The 22,808-nt window shown below is 41.3% G+C and overlaps 2 protein-coding genes across 2 annotated transcripts in view; one reads left to right on the top strand and one right to left on the bottom strand.

Annotated features, from left to right (window-relative positions):
• The window catches only part of trim44 (tripartite motif containing 44), a 51,481-nt gene extending 44,769 nt beyond the window's left edge, over positions 1 to 6,712 (bottom strand). The window contains exons 1-3 of the mRNA XM_058644335.1: positions 6,446 to 6,712; positions 2,765 to 3,418; positions 243 to 320 (exon numbers count right to left, since the gene is read on the bottom strand). Coding sequence (XP_058500318.1) covers positions 243 to 320; positions 2,765 to 3,391 — 705 coding nt within the window. The 5' untranslated portion in view covers positions 3,392 to 3,418; positions 6,446 to 6,712. The remainder of the gene's footprint in view (positions 1 to 242; positions 321 to 2,764; positions 3,419 to 6,445) is intronic.
• Positions 6,713 to 6,753: 41 nt separating this feature from the next.
• The window catches only part of pamr1b (peptidase domain containing associated with muscle regeneration 1b), an 80,065-nt gene continuing 64,010 nt past the window's right edge, over positions 6,754 to 22,808 (top strand). Inside the window, exons 1-2 of the mRNA XM_058644332.1 lie at positions 6,754 to 6,803; positions 14,777 to 14,933. The gene's annotated coding sequence lies outside the window, so the exon portion shown is untranslated. The remainder of the gene's footprint in view (positions 6,804 to 14,776; positions 14,934 to 22,808) is intronic.

Below are 22,808 nucleotides of genomic sequence, written 5' to 3'. Positions count from 1 at the left end.
CTGTCTGAAATGCAAAGAGAAACAAATATCTGTGCACAGCACAGGGATAACCATGGAAGTTAATCACAACAAATGCAATTGGTTGGACCACATAATGAACAGCAATACAATATGCACACGGCACACTAGAGGGTGGGCATCACTCACTGCAGATCATTATTAAGTGAGACGAGTGGATCTCTAACCATTTGGGAGTAGAGTATATAACTCTTATAAGGCTGTTTGCAGGGGTCTGTACTCACTTCACCGCTGGTCCACTTGATCTTGATGTTCTCAGCCGCCTGTTGTGTACGGCTCACCAGATCATAACCCAGTCTGCTCTGAGAGTGGAGCACAGAAAAGAACACAGTGAACACAACAGACAACTAAATAATAACAACAAAAAAAAGAAACACTCATGAAAGTAGTCTTAAATATTTAGAAGTGCAATATTTCTCAAGGACAGGGCAAATAGGGCAAGAATGGGCACACTGAAAAACATTTTTATTGATAATGTGACAATATTTCTGGGATGATGCACATGTAATCTGACAGGGAATCCTATCACTGTTCACAGAAGTAAAGGATTTCTTTCACATGAATACACCGACACAGGAAACGGGATAAAAGCTGAAGTGGGTTTCTGGTAAACAATGTGCCCTTAAGCAATGTGTGTGTGTGTGTGTGTGTGACAGACAGAAAGAGAGAGATGCCCTCCTGTCTCACATTAGTCCATATGTGGCCATGTAAACTGGTGAAATGAGCTGCTCTACTTTTGTTTTTCAGATATACAGCCAAACACGCAACAATGAGAGCCGTTATCGTTACAGTAGCTAAATGCTTCCTCTCATGTGATGACTTTCAAATGAGGCTCTTGCTGAGATTTATTTGTTGCTAACAAACAAAACCCTTTGCCTGTTGAAAACAAAGTCCTGCTTTGTGATAGCATCACAGCCCCATTAATTGGTTCTCTGTGCAATAAAGCAGTCCAAATGCTCAGCGAGCTGATAATATCCAACTCTAAATGGTACTTTAATCATCAAAAACACAATGCAGAACTGAGCCCACAGTGAACGTGTAGCACTGTGGACCAACTGTATTGTTGCACTGAACAACTGGTGACCCACTGGACCCGTTAACGCCCGAGGATAAGAGACATCTGGGAAATGAAGAGGAGCAAATGGTGCTGAGCCAAATGGACATTGGGGTTTATTCATTATGTTTAATTTCCATTTCACAGCTTTAGTTGAAATTATTCATGTGGCTGTGTAATTGAATCAATTTATGAATGATGTCATGTGGGTGAGCGCGGGACATTTTTATGCCTACAATATTAGAGCAGTTAAGGAGCCCTGGTTTAGTTGCCTTCAAGAGAAACTGCAGCTGCTGGCACACTACTTAAGGTTGAATAAGAAATGCAGACCAGGTGAAGCTCTGAATACATTACATTAGACATTACAGTGCTGCAGCTGTCGTAGTGCATGCCATGTCATCATGATTAACCGGTACTACAGGGGATACAGTTATTCACACAGCAATGGTCTCCAGGGCTGAAGGATCTGGTAACATATCTAACCAGATTTTTATTTTTACATACATTGTGATTTGATTTGGAATTTAAGTTTTTATGTCAAGCTTCAATTCAATATTTACTGTGTCATAGACATAAAACAAGTGCCGAAACCACACACTTATTTTCCTATTACCTAATGAATATTTATAGTGTATACTGTAAGGTGGCAGCAGCAGCAAGCATTTTACAGGGTTTCTTGAATGCCTCTTCAAGCCACTCCTCTAGGCTTAACATGCTGCGGACCCTGCAAAAGTGATGACATTTACCAGGGTCACTGAATGCATCTCATCGGCTGCTTCTTGTAGCTCAACACGCTGTGATCCCTGTAAGGCTGCAACTAATGATTATTTTCCTAACTGCTTAATCTGTCAATTATTTTCTCAATCAACTTGTTTGGTCAGTAAAATGTCAGAAAACGTTGAAAAAACCCCCAGAATTGTTGATGTTCTTGAATGTCTTTTTTTGTCCACAAACCAATGTTATTCAGTTTTAATGATTTATTTGTTATATGGAGCAAAGAATTCAGACAACATTCACCTTTAAGAAGCTGAAAAATCCAAAAGCTTGTTTTAATTACTAAAAAAGCACTCAAAACGATTACCAAACCAGTTGACGATTAATAATTGATTAACCGTTGCAGCCCTAGATCCCTGCATTACTCACGCTCACTCTGATGCACTGGAGTTTGTTTTTGTTTGTTTTCTTGGAGTGGTAGAATGGACCTCGGACAAAATCATGAAAGATGTAGAAACAACTTTTAGCTGATTTAAAGACCGCCACATAGGTTTGGTTGGAATACGAATGCTTTTCTTCCTCCCATATAAACACTGCGGTGAAGTTAGTTTAAAGAAAGCATGCGCTGCTGGATCTGAAAGATAATTCATTTCTGTTCATATTTGGCCTGTGTGCAGTGGTGGAGTATGTGCACACACGTGTGATTGTGTGGGGGTCAAATAGGAATGTTAATCAGCTAATCCCCAGAGACTGTCTAATAGCATTTTCGCTTGACATGACCATCCCTAGTATGTATTGCTTTTTTAAATTGACATAGGTCAAAGAACAATAAAAAACACAAAGATTAAATTGCAGCCTTTGCAATTTGCTAATTGCGTTGTTTCAAACTGCCATTTCAATTTGAAAATGATTAATTGTTGGGCCCTACTGGTCTCCCAAACATAAACCTGTCATGTTCTCAGTCAGTGTGTGACTCACCTTCTGCCACACATAGGCCTCATGCAGAGTAATCATCTCATGATCCTTGTGCTCACCCTGCACGGCACACACCACACAGATTATCTTCTCATCTGGTTTACAGTAGAGGGAGCCTTCCTCCCCGTGCTCTTTGCAGCGCAGTCTCTCTACTGTCACAGTGTCCCTCCTCCTGACTTCTCCGGCATCCATGGCCTCCTGCCCCGCCTCTGCTCCCACAGCTTCATCAGCCTGGTTAGCTGCCAGTGGCAAATCATTCTGGGCTCCACTTTCCTCCTCAGCGCCATTGCACTCCTCCACTCCAAGTGATGCAATATTGTCCTGATTGATGGCCCTTTCAGCTGCCCTCTCTGCACTAGCCTCGTCCTCAGATTTGCCTCCAACGTCAACCTCTCTGTAAAGTCTGTCAGCTTGTGTCCCCTCGTGGTTATAGGGTTGTAGTGGATGATGTGTCCTGCTGGCATGTATCTCTGAATGCAGCGGGCAGAAGGCAAAGCTGCAGACATGGCACACGTGTGTGGCCGGTTGTGCCTCGTCAGGCTCACATGAGTCACATAGCCCATCAATCTGCGGAAGCTCCTCCATTTCCACCCCCATGGCTCCTTCCTGTGGTCCCCCATTGTTGTCCATGATGAGAATTCGGGGGATCAGAAGAGTCTTACAGGAGACACACAGAATAGAGGACAGGATATTAATAGCTGTGACCTTCGGTGAACAGCTCTCATATTTGCACAGGGGAAAGTCCAAACTCCTTTGGACTAATCCCTGATATAATATCCACCAACAGATGATGAATGGAAGGAGCCAGAGTTCAGAGGAGACACAATCCAGTGAATCATGAACAAGTGACACACACAAAAAGACTGCACCATTCTGTGATAAAGAAAAAGAACATATTTGCATCTGCAGTCGCTGAACTGTCCTTGTGTGCCAACAAACTCACTTTATTTACTGACTCAAAAACAGAAAGTGCTGAGTGAGTGGGGATGTCTACACGTAGTTTCAGTATGATCAAGCACAGACACTCACACACATATACTGTATATGCCCTCTTCTTTAATCTCTCTCTGTATCAGAAACTGACCTTTCCAATTTTTTATCAACAGCATGGAGGTTTTGTTTTAGTGTTGTTTGTCTCCCTGTCTCTGTGCAGCATAACTCAAAAAGTAAAGGACCAACTTTGATGAACCCAGATATGAACACAAGAGTTTAGCTATAAGCATCTGGTCTTGCTTTAGGGTCCATTCATGAGAATTAGTTTAGGGGAATCCACAAATGTTTTGTGTCCTCTCAGCTTTTTATCCACATGGAACCAGCCCTTTGGGAGCCCTAACACACTATTTTTGGAAAACGTGTATCAGAGTGGAAAAAAAACTTAAAATGCCACCCTTGCCTTTTTATGTATACAACCAATGCACAACTTGGCGAAAACAATGAAAACAAAGCCCCACATGTCTACCTGTTAACCCTGCTAGAGGTCGCATAACAAGCTTCATGCACATGCTCCATATCTTCTCCATTTCTGAGGTATTGCTGTGGCAGTGTTATAGGCTCACATACAGGCCTGGTAAATACACAACAGCATTTTGAGATTGTTTGTGGGGTTTCATGTGGATGAAGACATTTGTTAAAATGACGCCAAGTTTATGGCAAACTTTTCGAGACCAAAAAAGAAAACAGTCGCATAGGTAAAGTTCTGGTTCCATGTGTATAAGGCCTTAATTTGGTTGAAGATATTTCACCTCTCATTCAAAAAGCTTCTTCAGTTCTAAAAGCTTCTGTCTCCATAAACACTATTAGTGTAACTACCTACTGCAGACTTACTCCATGACTCAGGTGAGCCTGCAGAGCTTTCTGAAAGGATGACTCTGGGTCCATAGTCTAACTGTTCTCTTTGAACATTCGTATCTCTACCTCACCCATGTTTCAGAGAACCGTGGATAATTCCTTAACCTAGAGTCACTGCCATCTTGCTTTACTAGCATAGCCTTTCCCTTTGTTAGTAGGGATGTAAAATGCATGACACTGTGTCACCATGAATACAAAACACTTTTATACTATGAAACACAGACAGAGTTACAGGGAGCTGATGGCTTACTCAGCATGTGAACTCTTTCAGCTATGGTTTGAATGTAACCAAGACTTTTATTATTTTTTTTTATTGAAAAGTTAGATAAGGGAGTGTATCGACACCGTGGGAAACTGAGCAGCCTTGGTGGAGCTCTCCGAGTTCTCTAGTTTTGCTGTGTTTTTGTCTCTTCTCCCTGTCACTCTGCTTTGTTCTGCACACTCTGTTGGAGTGAGGCTGAAAGAATGAAGAGATCATAGTGCATGCCAAGTTGCCTGATGCACAAACACACCCAGAGAGAGACAGAGACAGACATAGAGAGATGAACACAGCTATTCTCAGTATGACACTGGATTGGCCTGCATTCATCTGGACAGCGCAACCAATTTGTTTGTCCGTAAACCTTAGCTATAAACAGTTAAAGGAATACTTTACCGATTTGTATTTAGCTTTGTATTGCTAAAATAGGGGTAGTATTTTTGAAAAATTGTGCTTCCCAACGTCAGTTTCCCCTGTCGAGAAATATCTTCTATATCTCTAATTCTGTACTTTTTAGAACCACTCGTAGGGGGACAAGACCTGATTCCCAGAATGTAAACAGAGTCAGCCATCTTTGCTAAGAGTTACTATCCAGGAAGTGTCACTGGTGGGCACGTAACAAAGAAACGAATGAAGATATTTTTCAACTCAGGGGAAACTGAGGTTGGGAAGCACAACTGTTCAAAAATACTACCCCTATTCTAGTAACACGAACCTAAATGCAAATCGCTGAAGTATTCCTTCAATGCCTAAGGAGGGATGGAAGAATACATATTATAGCAGAGTGCAAAAACAAGCCCTTTCAATAAGTTTATGGTGCCACATTTACATTATTGGGATAATAGTGCATGGAGAAAATCAGTAATATTTTAATGTCACATGGGGAGTCTGTATCTTTCACCCATTCCAGGACCTCATAATTATAAACACTTTTCACTTGTTCAATGTTCACTAAAAACATAGGTATCTGTACTAACATGCTTTTGTGAGAATTTGACAACATTTTGTAACATTATCTTCTGAGAGCTGACAGATACACACCATGTAGAGGCAGAATACAGACAGAAGGCTTCACCTGCTCATGTTTACAAATCTTTAAAAATATAACTGTGACATCATCCCATGCTTATGCCTCAACTTAACCGTACCACAAATCACATCTGCCCCCAGTCATAAATACAACTTATCATTCAGAATTGAAGTTTTGCCTCAATAGTACAAAGCTTTAGTCCTGTCCTGAAAAAGTCAGTGTTTACACCAGAAAAAGTCCTGAGGGAGCAGCAAAGACAAGTACACAAGCAGAAATGTCTCTTCCTGCCTCACTTTCTCTTGCTCCACTGAGCCTTCCTCTCTTGAGCTGTGTTTGTGTACTTTTCCCACTGCTGACACAAACAAACTAAAGAAAAAGTGCTGTAATGCAGAGAAAGAAAACTCCCCCTTTCCCCTCTCTGCCCCCACCCCCCTGTGCTATATTTCTCTGTCTCTGACTCACACACACTCACTGTCCTTCCTCACACAAACACACAGGCATTGTTGTCTCCCTCGTGCAATGGAAGTCAGAATAGTTGGAAACTCACTGCAGTGTGTACGCTCTCGTTGTTGTTGTTTTTTTCTCCCCACTTGTTTCCCTCCTCTCTGTGGCTTGTTGGGCAAATATAAAGTCAGTGGAAGAGTTAGCTTGTTGCGCTAGCTTCCTTAGCACAGCCTTGGTTTCTATGAAGAGGCTGTCGAGGAGCCAGTTTTACTTTTACAGCAGAATAACGAATAAAAAAACCGCTTCAGCTCGGACGCGACAGAGTTTACTTCCGTGTTTTCGTCAGCTGCTGCTGTCTGCTCTTTTTCTACTTCCTGCTTGTAGTCTGTAGCCGTTTGTGCGAGAGCGACAGAGACACACAGAGGCCGGAGAGAGAAAAGCTGTCAAGCACAGGAGTAACAGTGAGTAACCGTGAGGCAGGTGTACAGATGAACATGTAACATTCACACAGTTATAACGTTATTACAAATAGATATGTGTAAATATTTAATATACATTTAAAGTTCGATTGTCTTAATATCATGTTAACACTTTAGTCCAACTTAAATCGAGCTAGCATTTCCATATTGTGGCAGTGGTTAGCCAAGTAGCTACAGGCTACCTCTCTGTCTAACCAACTGCAGGCCTTTTTTGGCCCTGTTCACTTTTTAATCATGATAATAATCAATAAAAACCACCTCCCCCTTGTGCCAGCCTTGCTTGACAAAAAAAAACTACAATAGGTTGCATGAAGCCTGACTTATGATTTAAACATAAGCATTGCTAATTAGCTAAAGGATAATAATAAACCCTACCACAGTGTATAGTCATAAACTCTCCATTCTAAAGGCTTTCTTATGTGCCTTTGTTTTGCCAAGTTTCGCAATCCTTTCCTTGACTTAGGTGTTCAATTAAAAAGCAGCAGTTACATCAGAATGTGTACAAAACAAGAGAATGGTAATTACAAAAAATAAACATCAATATAATGTCATGTTATTTTGAAAACATGAGTATGGGAGCGCATTTGCTGAATCGGAAATCTCTTATCTCACTGTTGACTACTTTAGTCTTGTTTTTATTCCTCATGAAAATTCTATACAAAGGGAGCTGATGAAATATTGATGCAGAAGTTTGAGCTTGTTTATTTTTGACAATTGAAAATTGCTTTTAGAAAAGTTATAACTGAAACCCAAATAGTGCTGCTGGTTTGATTGTTTTGAATTGAGCGAGTCTAGGAGTGCTGTGAAACTGAATTATATGTGTGTGGCATCGGCAATACCTGTAATGACTCCTCTCATATATCATCTCTACAATCTGGCTTCATTTCACCACTTCGCCATCTGTGATGGTAATTTCCATCTTCATTGGAAATTCATTCACATGGGTCAGTTTTTCAGTTCAGTTGCCCACATTCTCCTGTCAAGTTTTCTTTTTGAATTCTAACTTTTGCATGTGAAGTGAGTTTTGCCTTCCAATGGGCTTCAGTCAGTCATCATAGCCCCTTTCTCACCAGTGGTCCCAGCAAACTGGCCTCGCCACAGCAAGGATTAGGTTGTGTTTCCATTACAATATAGTACCTCCTCAACGTGGACGGAGTCATCACTGTACGGCTGCAAGAAACACAGCGTTTTACACGCGACACACACAAACAAGTGACTAGTGACTTGTAAAGCAGTTGTTTTCAGTGTACTCAATCAATAGAATAACACATTCACTGGACACAGTCATCGAAGCCATTGTGTTGTTTGTTCTTTTAAGGCAGCAGTACTGCAGTTTATATGTCGTCTTCTACTTCCATGTCAAAGACTAGGGAGGAAATTTTGGTGCATGCACAGAACGCCAAGTCCAACTCCAGCCCGACTACACATGCAGGAGTAATTGGACTGTGAATCACATTATCAAGGTATATTAGTCCAACTAAGACTAGCTTGATTTTAGTCAGACTAACGTGTTTACATGACCTCGAGAAAACTAAATTATTGTCTTAGTCCGACTAAAACCTGACTTTTAACATGCATGTAAACGCTCGGAATGTGTGTTCATGTGTTTAGGAGTTAGACTTGATGAGAACACAGATGGGAGAGGGTGGGTGTAGTGGTTGCAGTGGAGCCTGCTATTACAAGCTTTTACAAGCAATTGTTTTTTCCCCGACAAGTTTGTTTATTTATTTATTTATTCATTTATTTTTATCTTCAAGCGTGAAGTTGTATTAACAAAAAAAGGCAATATCTTGGGCTTGGGGATAAAATTAAACTCAAGGTTTTCTTGGAGATCAGACAAGCTGAGCAGCAAAATAAATACATGTCGAAATGAGCTGGCGATATTGCTCACACATATCAGCCCGGTTAGGTAGCTCGGTGGTAGAGCGAGTCGTCTTTCAACTCGAGGGTTGTCCCGGCAGCGTGTGAATGCGTATGAGAGATGAGTGATAGAAAAATGTGCTGCACATAGATGTGTAAATGCGTGAATGGCAAAACTGTCAAAACTGTGTCATCAAGACTAGAACAGTGCTGTATAAATAAATACGGATATTTTTTTACACAGAGTTTGAATTGATAATATTGAAACTTACTTTTAAATACTCACCTATTCTCAACTTTATACCAGGAGTCTTCAGGATGATGCCGCACATCCATTGGTGCTGTACACATTTCACTATGAAACTGATGGAAACGCTTGAGTGCTTTTACTTTGAAACAGGAACAGTACGTGTTGTGTTTGTGACGTTTGCGACGTAGATGATGAAACTGTGAGACAATCGTGAGAGATCTGTTCCCAAAAAGTGCTGCAAGGCTCATGCAGGTCTCATTATTTACTGTAACGTGTGCCTACATGAAAAGAGAGACACGCTGCATCCAGTGTAAAACTGGCCTGAGAAATTACAGAGAAATGACTGGCAGCTATAAACCAAAGTGAGATGTATTCATTAAGCGAATACAGGATGAGGTTCAGCTGGAAGAGTAAACAAATACTGAATTTTAATACCGGTGTTAATGGGGTATCATAATTATAATGTCTGCTTCACCTTCTGCTCACATCCATACTGTCCGCAAACCAGCACTGAGAAAGACAGTGGAGCAGAATCAGAGGTCTGGAGAGAGAGAAACAGAGATGAGAAAAACAAGCTGTTCTCTGTAGAGAAAGCTAAAGAGGCTATTAAGCTGGGCTTCACACAAGAGGTTTTGGCAAGAATTGTTGACTGTGATTTGAATGGCACACTATAAATAATCATAAATCATGTTCCAAGTTAGCCTCCAGCATCCACTTTATATGGATGATGACGCAGTCTTTGCCCAATTTTTTGGAGTTGTCTTAAAGTAGATTACCCTTAGCTACCAGAAAAAGGAGATTTATTGTAAGACCATAAACAGAAAAGATGACTCAATGAAACCAAATTAGACTGGCAAAATTAAAATTGCCTTGTGGCGAGACTTAAACTAAATGATTCAGACCGAAAGTTCTTCCAGAGGACATTTAAATGTCACAGATATAATCTTCTGATTACAGGTGTAGTTAGGTTTGACAGCTAAATGGCACCCAAATATATAGTATTTTATGACACTGGACCACATTTCATAGTCAGTGAAACATTTTAATTGTCAACTGCCTTCGTTTGACAATCTTTCACTGTATCCAGCTTTGGAAAACAGCAAAAGACAGCATCATTTTACCCTGCAAAAATCCACCCAGAACAATTAAAAGGCTCATTGACTTGCAGTTCATTAGAATAAGGGCTCAGTACGAATACAATACATGGCTTCTGAAATAAATTCTCATTCATTTTGCCTGCACCCAGGGAAACAAAATGTTACAAGCAATACCAGCTAAATTTGTTTACCTGAATTGTGTTGCAACAGCTCGGAAAAGCCTGTGTATGGCATCACAAAGGGCTGGCATCACAAAGAGCATCAAACTCACAGAAATACCAGCCAAACATGAAGAGGGAAGTATTTGGCAGACAAACAAAACAGACAGGAAACACTTGTGCCTCCAGGTTCATCATTGTTTCATTGGCATGAGGTGAGTTGTTGGTCTCCCAGCTCCTTATTTAATCCCCTGGATTATCTCACTTCACTTCTCCACCACTCACTCGTCAATTTTAGCTGTGAAAAATGTGAATCAATATAATGTAATATGAGGTAGTTTGTGGATTCTTAAAGCCCTGAATCTGAAGCAGGGTAAAGAAAACTTTGTTGGATTAAATCTGATTTTCAATATGGACGTAAGGAAAGGGAAAAGCATTACTGTGTCCAGCTACATTTGTAAAGTGGTTTACAAGATGTGCCCTTCATGCTGGCATCCTTCTAGGGCAAGTAAAGATTGAGCAGAGGAAGTAGAGATGCAATAAGACTGATGTAGGTGAGAGAAGTACAAAAAAACACAAATCTAATATGAGGAGACTGAAACAATTACTCAATTAATCGATTATTAATCGATTACTAAATTAATCGTCAGCTATTTTGATAATCGATTCAACGATTAAAACAAGATTTCTGATTGTTTCAGCTTCGTGAAAGTGAATATCTTCTTAATTTCTTTGCTCCATATAACAAGGAAATTATTAAACGTGAATCATTTTGGTTTGTGGACAAAACAAGACATTTGAGAACATCATCATTTCCAGGTTTGACAAACACTGATCAACGTTTTTTAATGTTTTCTGACATTTTATGGACCAAACGATTACTCGACTAATCGAGAAAATAATCGACGGATTAATCGATTATGAAAATAAGCTCTGTTCCTACAGTATGTACTAACTAGAGTGAGTAGTATAAACCTGTGGGTTATATAAACCAAACTAAGCATGATGGCATTTGGATACATGTATATTAGCAAGGAAACAACTTTAATTGTGACAGTGGTGCATGTAGAACACAGCCAGACATACAGTAATATAGACAGACAGATAGGAAGTGACACAGCAGATGAACCAACCAAGCTCCTTTTGGTTATAGCTCATTTTCTACCCTGGTTTAATTCAAACACCGCTCTTATCAGCCTTGTATACCAACTTAATGAACACAGTAACTGTCTTACACTACTAGTTCATTGATGTACCACCAGCAGTCTCCTGCAGAGCTTTTGGTCTACTTCAGCTCACAACAGAAATGAGGTGTTGGAGAATGACATCCAACTCAGCTTATATGTAACTCTGGGTTTCCACCAACTCAGTAAGAAGATGCAATTAAGGTTGGGCTTGCTTTTCTAAAGCAATTTGAAATGTGTCATACATTAGTTGTCTTGTTATTCATCGGCTACACATGGGAGGGTTGATTAGTTTTTTAAATTTGTTTTGACCAGGCACATTATGTTGGAGAGCGGCAACAAGGGACACCTGCCCCCGCATTACATTCTTCTTTCTTTTTTTATAAAAATGAGTAATCAATATGTGTTTTTTTTTTTTAAAATATGGCATTATATTCAGGAGCAAAACTGTGAATGAAAGAAATCAATATTACAGATTACAGAACAAGTTTCCAGACCAAAAGAAAGTAAAACAAATTCCCTGCAGATATAAAACACCAGTGGTATACATCAACACAAACTGCCTATTTATTATTTCACAATATTGTGTTCTTCAACCTATAAAGTAACTCATCACACAAGCTTCATATGTCAATTTTTATTAGGCAACATATTGGAAAACTTGTTCTGGCTGACAATACTAAAAGAATGCCATTCAGTATAACCATAAAACCACTTTCATTTTCATGCAGCATATTTTATCTGCCCTATGTTGATCCTGTCTCAAAACCACGTACAAAATCTATTAAAACCTTTGTAGAAGTCATCCCAATTTTCCCAATTCTTAAATAATATTAGTTTTTAGAACCTTATTGTCCCAGAAATCATTGGAATTAACTCTGCGCCAGTAATTAATGAGTGAGGTCTGTTGACTGAAAATGGGAAATTAAAGCCAATTTCGAGCTTTGAAAGATGATCTGTATATAGACGGTGCCATCCCTGAATTTACTGTTGGATTTTTGCCCAAAAGAAAGATTTTGGCAATGGGATAAAAAGTATAGCTGCCTGTCTTGTAAAAGGTTATATATACAAGATTTTAAACCGTTAACAGCCAACAGCTATTTTGTTACAGATTAATGGTGACATGAGCAGATAGTGAAGTCTAACTCCCCCTGGTGATACGGTTACGGCTAAGGATGCTAACCAGCTGTTAGTTGCCGCACACCTGCTGAATAAATGATGACGTGCCTGTGGATGTGTAACACACGTTTACTGACCAAAGTATAGTAGTACAGTACTGCAGCATTAAAATACTAACTCAGCAACAACAGAGAGCACCTTGAAGCATGGCACACTAATACCAACCGGGCCATTATACCCACAAAAAACCCAAGAGATCTCTACTGTATGTGAATTTCCATCAGACATTTTATGCATTATTTTACATAACAAGCTACATTTAACACAGTAAATGTTTTCCACCAGAGGGAGGTGGAAAAGTTGATGTATCAATAAACGGCAAGGAAGGCAGGAAACAGATTTAGTCAATAAAGGATGATCTTCAGAAATCACCAGAGGTGGAAACAGTACTGAAATGTTCTACTCAAGTAAAAGTACCACTATTTTTGATAACATTTTACCCAAGTACAAGACAAATAGTAGCTTTTTTTTAAATGTACTTTTTAACAAGGTTGGGGTTCTTTCTTGTGTAGGACACACATCTCACATTAATTGTTTTTAATTTTTTTTACAAATGAAAGAGCTGAAAAATAAAATATGTAAACACAAAATGTATCAGTCAACATGGGTCAAAGGTCACACATGTCACCTGTCCTCACCGTTCACCTATCCTCATAGTTCAATGGATGTGATTTAAACTTTAGCGACGTACAGTACTTCCAATAAAACATACTTAAGTAAAAGTAAAATTACAAATTGTATAAACTACTAAAGTACACAAAAAATCTACTCAATTACAGTAACCCAAGTAAATGTAATTTGTTACTTTCTATCTCTGGAAATCACATGACTTATTCTAAGTTCTAAGTTCTTATCCTTCTTATCCTTCTTATCCTTCTTATCCTTCTTTTGTGGTGACCCTGATTTAAAATTGGTTTGGATTTCTTTTAAAAACTCAGTTTGAATTTGCAATACATTTGAATGGATTGTGGACTTGCATACACACACCTCAGTCTCAGTCAATATCAGTCAGTGAGAGGAAGGTTGTGTTTTTATCTCGAGCCTGCGTCTCTGAGGACCATGCTTGGACTCTTAACTTCATGACCAGTCCTTGATCAAGAAGACTCTCCGGTGTCTTTTCTTTTTTTGAGAGAATCAAGAAAGTCAATCTGTCTTGCTCAGATTCTTGTGTACTTCAGTTAATCCATCATCAGTATCCTTCTGAACTGCATCTCAGTACGCTCTGGCAACCGCTCTATCTCAGCCATTTAAAGCACTGCAGACAGTGGTGAAAAGTCACTCAGCGCTTGTCAGCTCCCCCACCATTTTGGATGCAGTGCCTGCAGAGAGCGCACCACATGGTCAGGGGCTCTTCTCACTATGGTTATGAGCAGCACTCACTTCCCCCGTGTGGGAGGCACGACAGGACGCTGTGTTCCAGAACCTGCAGGCTCAGGAACAACCTTTTATTATTCAGTTGCCCTTTCGCTAAACCCTGCACTGTGGCGATAAGGCTCCTGAACCACCCTTCACCATCATGCATGCATCGTCATATTGTTAAAAGTCATACCGCACAAATCTAAAGTAATCATATCAGTAAGGCATGGGGAAAATAATCAATAATCTTTTGCGGTCCAGAAAATGCTGCTTTATTAGTGTAGCATTGTCCTTGTATAAAAATAGAAACTTTTGTGGTGCCATGTTTTTTTAGTTAGTAGCTGAATGTCACAACAAAATTAACTCGTACGTAAATCCTCAGTTTTCCTGGACTTTTTGTCTCGGGTAAACAGAAGATCGGCTATTTCGTGTTTAAGCGTTTAAGACGTGTTTGTTACAGATGCTCTCAGTCTCTCACTCAGAAATAAGTGAGGACAACTTAACGGGAGGTTTGTCTCGGATTGTTGTGTCTTGGCTCTGCTCATGACACGGTACATCTGGGCTTCATCAGAGGCGAAACAAGTGTGTGCTTGTCACAGAGTCACGCTCTGCCGAGTGTGGAGCACACCACTTATATATGTTTGGATTGCCAATGTCCACAAATTTGAAAGCTGCTGTATGTAAATATGGGTGCAAAGAAAAATGAACACTTAAAAGAGCTCGCACACAACCCACGTGCAATTACGATATCAACAGCCATGTGTGCTGGGCCACAGCTGGACCACTAACTCCCATGACGTCATAGCACAATAAGCAAAGCAAGTCGTTGGCCATTTATAACAATGACATTCACTGTTTTCCCTCTCGCCAGGCCCCGAAACGTGGGCGCAGGGTCAAAATGCTCCTCTGTGCCCTCTGACGTATGGCATGCTGGCACTGATGTGGCCCTGGAAAGTTCTCAGCGCCAAAACCCTTCCAGTCTTCCAAATCCCCAGATGGTGTTCAGTGTGGTTCGTGCTGGATCGTCCGTGAGTTTATGAAACACACACACACACACACACATAAAGAGAGAAAGAGGGAGACAGCGCTGAGGTGAGAGTGACAAAGCATGTGGTAAGAGACATTTGGTTCAACCCAATCAAAGTTTCACTGTTTGGAGTGCACAGAGGATGACTGTTGGGAGAGGAAATGAGAGACATACTGTATTTCTGAAAAAGAAAGTGGGTCTTTTAAAGTAAAGCCTCACATCACAAACCTCTTATTATCTTGTTGAAGCTAAACTTCAAAGGAAGTTCATATGTTCTCTTATCAAAGTCTGGCATTGATGTCAAGGTATAAAACCGCAGCCGCCAATCAGAAAGGAGAAATTATTACTGACTGTAATTACTGATTTAAAAGCAAAAGAAAATATGTATATATATATAATGAGACCTGAGTCCCTCACAAAATGGAGTAGTCTTCTGTGTGTATGTGTGTATATTGCTTGTGTGATTGATGGAGTGGTGACAAAGAATAGAGACAGGAAAGACGAGAGAGGAAAGGGGGGGAGAACAGGTTAGAGGACAGAAGGAGAGAGTTCTTTTTTTTCCCAAACGGGCGGGGTAATGCAGAGGGGAGTGAAGAAGTGAGTGAAAGGATGAAGATTGAATTTCACTCTCTCAGGCGAGAACACTGCCTGTGAGCGAACAAAAGGATGAAAAGTTGACCTGCCTCTGTTCTCTGATTGACGGCTGGACAGTCCCCCATCTTCCTGACTGCAGCCCCACGTGCTGCTGCTGTGAGTCCTTCAGTGTTGTGTCCAACATCCACTCCTAAAACAATTACTGAGTTGCCAGAGGGTGGACACGGCGCAGACTCAGCAAACAACTGTGGAAGACTACCTACCTGTCACAGTGTGTGGAGACAGCCGAGGACAAAGAGACTGGGTGAAAAAAAAGTGTTCACAACGGGAAGTGGAAAAAATTGATAAATCATTTTAGAAATGAATACCTACTACTATTTTTTATTTATTTTGTTTACATTGTCTGTGTGTGTGTGTGTGTGTGTGTGTGTGGTGACTTATTTTGTTACCTCTTTAGGACCTGTTCTGGCATAAACACTGAACTTGTCAGGTCCAGTAGTCCTCATGGAGACCAAAACCTGGTCCTAATGAGGCAGAACCTCATTTCTGAGGTAGTGGTTAATGTTTTGGGCTATGATTTGAGCTGTGGTTGTGTCAAAGTGAGGTTTAGGCATTGACTTGTGAGGGATAAAGTTTGTTTATGCTGTCCAAACGAATGAAAGTCAATGCGGTGCCCTGAGAAGAGTAGCGGCACAAATCTGTGTGTGCGTGCGTGCGTGTGTGCAGTCTTTTTGTTCCCTATCTTTGACCGAATACACTATTCACAGCAAAAGCAGATTATGAGATTAAATGTGTGCTTCTGGGAAATAAATATAAAAAAAAAACCCTGGATGAATGAATACACTAAGTACAATGACGCCAGAAGGAACTCATTTTAAATTTGTGTGTGTGTGTGCACAGAGGGCAACGGGTGCACAGCATGAATTTCGGTGGTTGTTTGGATATGCATTTGTGCATAAGTACGTTGAACCATGTGATATAAAGAGGGCAGACGGGTTTGCCGTCACTTAGTATTGCAGCACTGAGAGCGGGGGGAGGCGAATCTCTAAATCTGTAGGATTAATAATCAGCGGTGGGTGGGAAATAACCTGCAGAGAATCACAATGACTTTGCTTTTATCTTGTGTGCTTAAAAAATTTTTTTGCCCGTCTTCCTCAAGATTGCATTGCAAGTACACCATGTAATCCCACTGGATTGTATTTTTTTTTTGCACAGAACATGTGTAGCATGGTAGTGAGAGGACTTTGGAGAGCGTCGTAAATATGAAATCAGCGCTTTGATGTTAACAACTGCAGGGGCAACTGCCTTGCCTTTTCCTTAGTTCCTTCCTTGCTTACCCCTCTCTCATAGCCCCTCTCCTGCTGCTGCTGTGTGTTTAGAAATAGGATCTTATAGCCTAAATCAAAAATGGTACTGGTCCACAACACTCAACACATGGCAGCAGATGTGTGGCAGTGTGTAAGAGGAGGAGAGGAGGAAAATGAGACAGAGCAAGGGGGGTGGGAGAAAGAGAATAAAAAAGAGGACAAGAAGTCGGGGAAAGAGGAAGATGATAAAGGTAAAGTGAGGGAGGGAATCAATAGATGGTCGTGCAAGACAGATGAGAGATAGAGAGAAAGAGAGGGGAGGGGAGAGGAATGGAGAGGAGTTTAGTGGCTCTCAAACACTTTGCACTCACAGCACAGCAGATGCCACATTCTGTCTGGCACAGTGATCTGTGGGCCTGCTCTATTTATACCCACACTGTGTCATTTCAGGGCCAGCACAACACACGCGCGCACACACATGCACATATCCAGCATCAGGATTTTTGCAGAAGCTCCTCTGCAGTGAGTGAGTGAGTGTGGGCAGGTTAGACAGACTCCCTGCAAGGAGATGAGATGGAAGCCAGTGTGAGGGCATACACAGAGAGACAAAATGGGAACGTGATATACACAATTGCTTCTGAGAGCATAAATTATTCAGATTGCTTTTTTTTATTTCTTTTTTTTGCCCATCAGTTCACCCTCGATAACCATAAGCATTGTTACGCGTTTTGACACATCAGGGACTTAGCACAACCCAGAAATCTTTTGACTGCACAGTGTGTGTCAAAGTAAAATTGAATATGCTACAAGTCAGTGGTCCAAGTTGACTTAAATATGGCTCTAAAGCCATGATTCCATCATGGCACAGTTGTGTTTGCTCATTTCTTACTCAGCTTCATTACTACATTTATTTCTTTGTGCACTTGCCCTCGTGAATGGTGACAAATCTGAACTATGACACACACAGTGCTGCGTTAAGTGTCTGACGTGTCCTCCTGCTGCTCTCCTCCACTTCACCTCTCCCCAGTAGCTGTGTTTCTGTTGTGTCTGTCGTCGGCTCTCCTCTCTCCCTTCCTGCTCTCAAAATGCATGGAATCACATCATCGACAGTGTACCGCTCCATGTTTTACTGCTCGATTTCATTGTCACGTCCTGTTCACAGTGTATTTCAACAGATTACACACATGCAAACCATCTGTTGGGCTCTCCATAGGGGCTTAATGTAATCAGTGCTCTTGATTCTATATGGGCCTGCAGTCCTACAGCGCAGCTGAACTAGAGGATTCCAGCTACATGCCAGTGTCTTTTCTTTAGATGTGCTTCAGTCATCAGTGTAATGTAGTTAATTAATCACAGCAGTGCAAACGATGGATTGATGGCTTTTGATAACGTCGGTGTTCTAACCTCATCTCTTTCTCTCTTGTGCTCTTGTCGCTCTTTCATGTTCTCTCTCTTTCTGGGCCGTTGTTACTCTCATATTGCAACATGCTTCATCATAGGTAAGGTTTTAGGCACTGCTTGATATTTACAAAGTGTTTGGAGTTCTGTCAAAAACACAACATCCTGCAATTTTTATTTAATGATGACAGGGAAGTTTTTAACTTTTGTTACTTTTCCCTCCGTGTTTCTTTGGTGTTTTACATCAGCTGGCATTCGTAGTGATGCATCACTGCTTCCTTCTTCTCTTCTCTTTGCACACCACAGCTATATATTGTCCCAGAGAATTATCCGTTAACGGCAGAGTTGCAGTTAGTTATTGATTTGCCTTATTTGCACTCATTTTCCCTTCATCACCCACACCTTCCTCTGTTGCGTTCCATCACCCGCTTTGAAAATAAATCTCTGGTTTAGTCACTTCTTTAATTCATGACGTGAAAACAAACATACTTAACTGTATCGATCCTTACTCCAAACGAATCCTCGCAAATGTAAGGTGAGGAAAAGTTTCAAATGTTGAATGCCTTGCTGTGCCTGTTTTATCTCTCAGCTGTGGCTGGATAAGAAATCCGTTTTTGTTTAATCTGATTGATGGAGAGTTGCTGACAGGATTTTTCCATCTGCCACATTTCCGCATCTCCCCAGACAACTCTCACAAATTCCCCTTGACTTCAAAGTAAACTCTTTAATCGTCTAGCTTATAATGTCACCTGCACGTGTGTATACAAAAGAATAACTGAAATTGAAATTTAAATGCCCTCACATGTGCTTTGAGATTGTTCATGAATTGCACTGCCTCACCCCAACCCGACGCACCATTTGGAAACATCATGTCCTTTGAGGGGATAAGCCTGCTTTTCTCTGGTCTCTCCGTTCTCAGGCAGAAGTTATTACATATGCGGTTCAAACGTACAGTACATGGCCTCATTCCAGAAATTTCCTTCTCATCATCCCCTTTCTCGGAAACATCACTCTTTGGTATCCCTTTTGTAAACGCCACAGACGGAGGCAACGGAGGTGACGAAAAGACCTCAATAACAGAGGCCCTCTTTAAACCTGCCATTAAAATGCGACCGCATAGCACCTGAACGCTTGTCAGCACAGGTGTTAATACACCTGAGACACATTGAGGACGGATTGTTATCTGCCAAACCACTTCGGGAGGTGGTTAGAGACGCAAAACAACTACGTGACATTGTCGTCTGCTGCTGGAAATCATTGTAGAAGATGAGGCAACATGAGGGGGCATGACTGTGATTGGATTGCAATCTGATCTTGGTGTGGACACTGTAGACGCATGTTAATACCCATTCACCACATGCATTTACACCTGCGCTACCCGATCACAGAAGACGCATTCTGGTGTAAAGGGGGTCCAGAGAGTAAGTTGTCTTCCATGTCATCACGCTGTGTCATAGTTGCAGTGCAACTGGCTCCTCTAAAGGTCAAATCAATTTGAGGACAAGACCCTCCCTCACACATGCATCCATATGTGTAAGGTAATAGCATTCATTCTGAGAGCAATGTCATGAGCTCTTTAAAGTAATCCGCTGGGTTACTCACCTCCCCGGCCAAGGCCCCTCATGGCCAGTTACTCAATTTAGTCCTGGTTGTTTTCAACTTTGAACATTTTACAATTACCACTGTGCTCCTGGGAGCACTCAATTCAAAGTTGGAGAAACGGTTTTATACCCTTGCCTTGATCTGTACCAGAGTAGTTTTATCATTTCTCAGAACCTTTTATGTGAGAGAAGAAAAAAAGAAAAGAAAGAAAGGAAGATGCAGATTTTTGCTTTTTGTAATGCCTGGCTGGTCTTAGTTGGTAGGCCAGACCACAAGAAAGAGGAGACTGAACAAGCACAGCTCTGATTAAGCAGCAGGGCGACTGGAGCATTGTTGATTGCCCTGGATACTGGGAATAACAGCCACAAATTACCACAGCTCTCCGCCTATTTGTTGGGGGAAAGTCAAAGAGGAAAAGCAGAGTGTTGAAACAGTGACGTTAGTGGAGAATATCTGGCCTTGCACTATTAATGGGAAAATTGTCTATCAATCATCACGCAGCTTTGTTTCCCGTCTTGGGTGATTACTCGCGGCGAAGGGAAAGTTTGATAACAGCACTGCTTTCATTTAATGAGCAGCTCACTGTGGGCAAAAGCAAGGTTTCTTTTCTCGCACTTTACGTGTAATCTGATGTGAAAAGCTCTGTTGCATTGTTAAGAGGCAGCACCCCTGCATGTTAATGACCTTTGTTTGTAATCAATCAGCCCCAAAGTTACAGCGGCAGAGCAGGGTTCATTACACATCCGGCTTTAGGGAACGACACTGCTCCACACATCCATCAACCTCACACACACACACACAGGCCTCTGCAGTGTAACACGACCGGGTTGGGAACCGAGGGGCAGCTTTCCCACTCAAATACAAACACTCTCTCTCTCACATATACAAATATACACCTCCACTCCACTCGCCATAGCGGTCTGTGACCTTAGATGTGACATTCACGAGGGAGAAGAATCATCTTCATGCAGGTGCAATAACAAAATGCTCACATGACGGAATCACCTTTGATATCATCAAAAAAAATGAAAGACTAAATCTTATCTGTAGCAGTCCTGCATGTCGTTGGTGTGTGAGGATAGGAGGAGCAAACCTATACTAAGAAGCCACCTATGCCAAGTCGTGCGCGTCTCTCACACACACACACACACACACACACAAATAAAAATGGAATGGAAGCTATGAGAGCTGTTTGTGCGACTGTGTGTATGCCAGTGACTGAGCACTACAGCTGTCAGAGGCACAGAGGGGAAGCGGGAGCTGTGCATGTGTGCGCACCAGCGAGCGCCGGAGAGAACAACAACAAACGCTTCCTCCACTTTGAAGTGGACCCTATCACCTTCCCACCCGCCGCTCCACCCCCATCTCCCCCCCCCTCCACTGCCCATCAGCAAGCCATAAATCCGGGCTCTCATCTGCCGGTGTGCCTCTGAAGTTCAGGAATGCCCACGTGGGATTTGAGGCCCGGTGAGTTATGAGAGCACCTGGGAAGGGGAGGGGGGAGGGAGGAACATGGAGAGAGAGAGAGAGAGAGAGAGAGAAAGAGGGTGTATAGGGGCATACTTATACCTATGAAGGGCAGCATGTTGACAGGCAACAAGACGGATGGATTAGTTCTGGTGGTCAACTATCTTAGGTGTGGGTAATATGCCTTTGAATCATAGAAGAAGCATGAAATACAAGCCTGCTGACGGCATTCATGTACCCACGCACACTTATTGTTTTTACCAGATTGCTCCATGAGCGTGTAATACAGGCCTGCGTGTCCAGCAGGAACTTCAAACAGAGAGAAATTGCAGACAGAGGGGATGTCTTTTTTTTTTCTTTTGTTTTATTTTTTTTAAAAACAGGCTGGAGGTTATAAAAACAGAACAAGGCCGAGGTCGTGGCCGAGCCTGACTCTGCTGTTTCTGCTCAGCAAGCTTGCATTGTTTAAACCTGCACGCTCAAAGTCGCCCATCTGCCTGCCTCTGTCCGAGCGTAGTCACAACATCACCCTCCACTTTGTTTGTCTGTCAGTGAGAGCAGAGGTTTGTTTGAATCTGTGGACCAGGTGTGCGTCTCTGTTTCTCTTTTAATCTCCTGTTATATGCTGTGTACATTAGGGCTGTGTATTGGCAAGAAACTACAATTTTAAAAAAATAAATAAAAATATTGACATTAATTAACAATAATAAAGATGTTTCAACATTTATTTTGACTTTATAACTCTTCTTTATTTTTACAGAAAGCAGTTGGCATACGTAATGTTAAATCACTGCTTCCTCCTGTTTAGCAACAATATACAGTATATTACACGCTTTTTCACTTCTGTTTCATTGCTGTTAGATGCGGACTTCTTCCGCTAATAACTTATAAATCGTAAGTCATGTGAGGTCCAGAGAAATTAACAAACCAAAATAACAATGTTACATGCGTTGGCAATAAACAGGAGGGGAGGGTCAAATGGCCAAAACTCTGCTGGTAGCTACTTGTCGGAGGCTTTAATAGAGTGCAAAGCTGCTATACCAGAAAACCACTGCCAAGATTATTTCCATATCAAAGTACTTCAAAGAAATTAAATCATGTATCACATAAATATCACATCAATTATTTTTGTGTATCAGTAGTTTCTAACTTCCCGAATGTACAAAGCGTATATGTGTGATTCTGTCAACATTATGGCTTTTACTACTAGTGAATCAGCATTTTTTTCAACTTAAAAAAACAACAAAAAAACCCTTTATAATTTCTCTTTTTCGTTGGTGTTCTACGGAAGTTGGACTGCACAATGTTGCATTATTGCCTTCTTCTTCCTTCTCTTACCTGTGCACACCTTAGCTTTAACGGCCTCTTTCCACTAATTTCCCCACCTCCCCCTGTAATGGTGCCTCTCCTTGAAAATCTCTGGTCTACTCTGCATGTATTCATGAGCTACATCCTTGAATAAACTGACTAACTAAAAGAAGAAATCGTCTAAACCCATGGTTCTCAAA

Source organism: Solea solea, chromosome 12 (genome assembly GCF_958295425.1).
Source record: "Solea solea chromosome 12, fSolSol10.1, whole genome shotgun sequence".
In the NCBI taxonomy this organism is placed as follows: Eukaryota; Metazoa; Chordata; class Actinopteri; order Pleuronectiformes; family Soleidae; genus Solea; species Solea solea.
The sequence above is the reverse complement of the archived record's forward strand: the minus strand, read 5'-3'. Positions and strand labels throughout refer to the sequence as shown.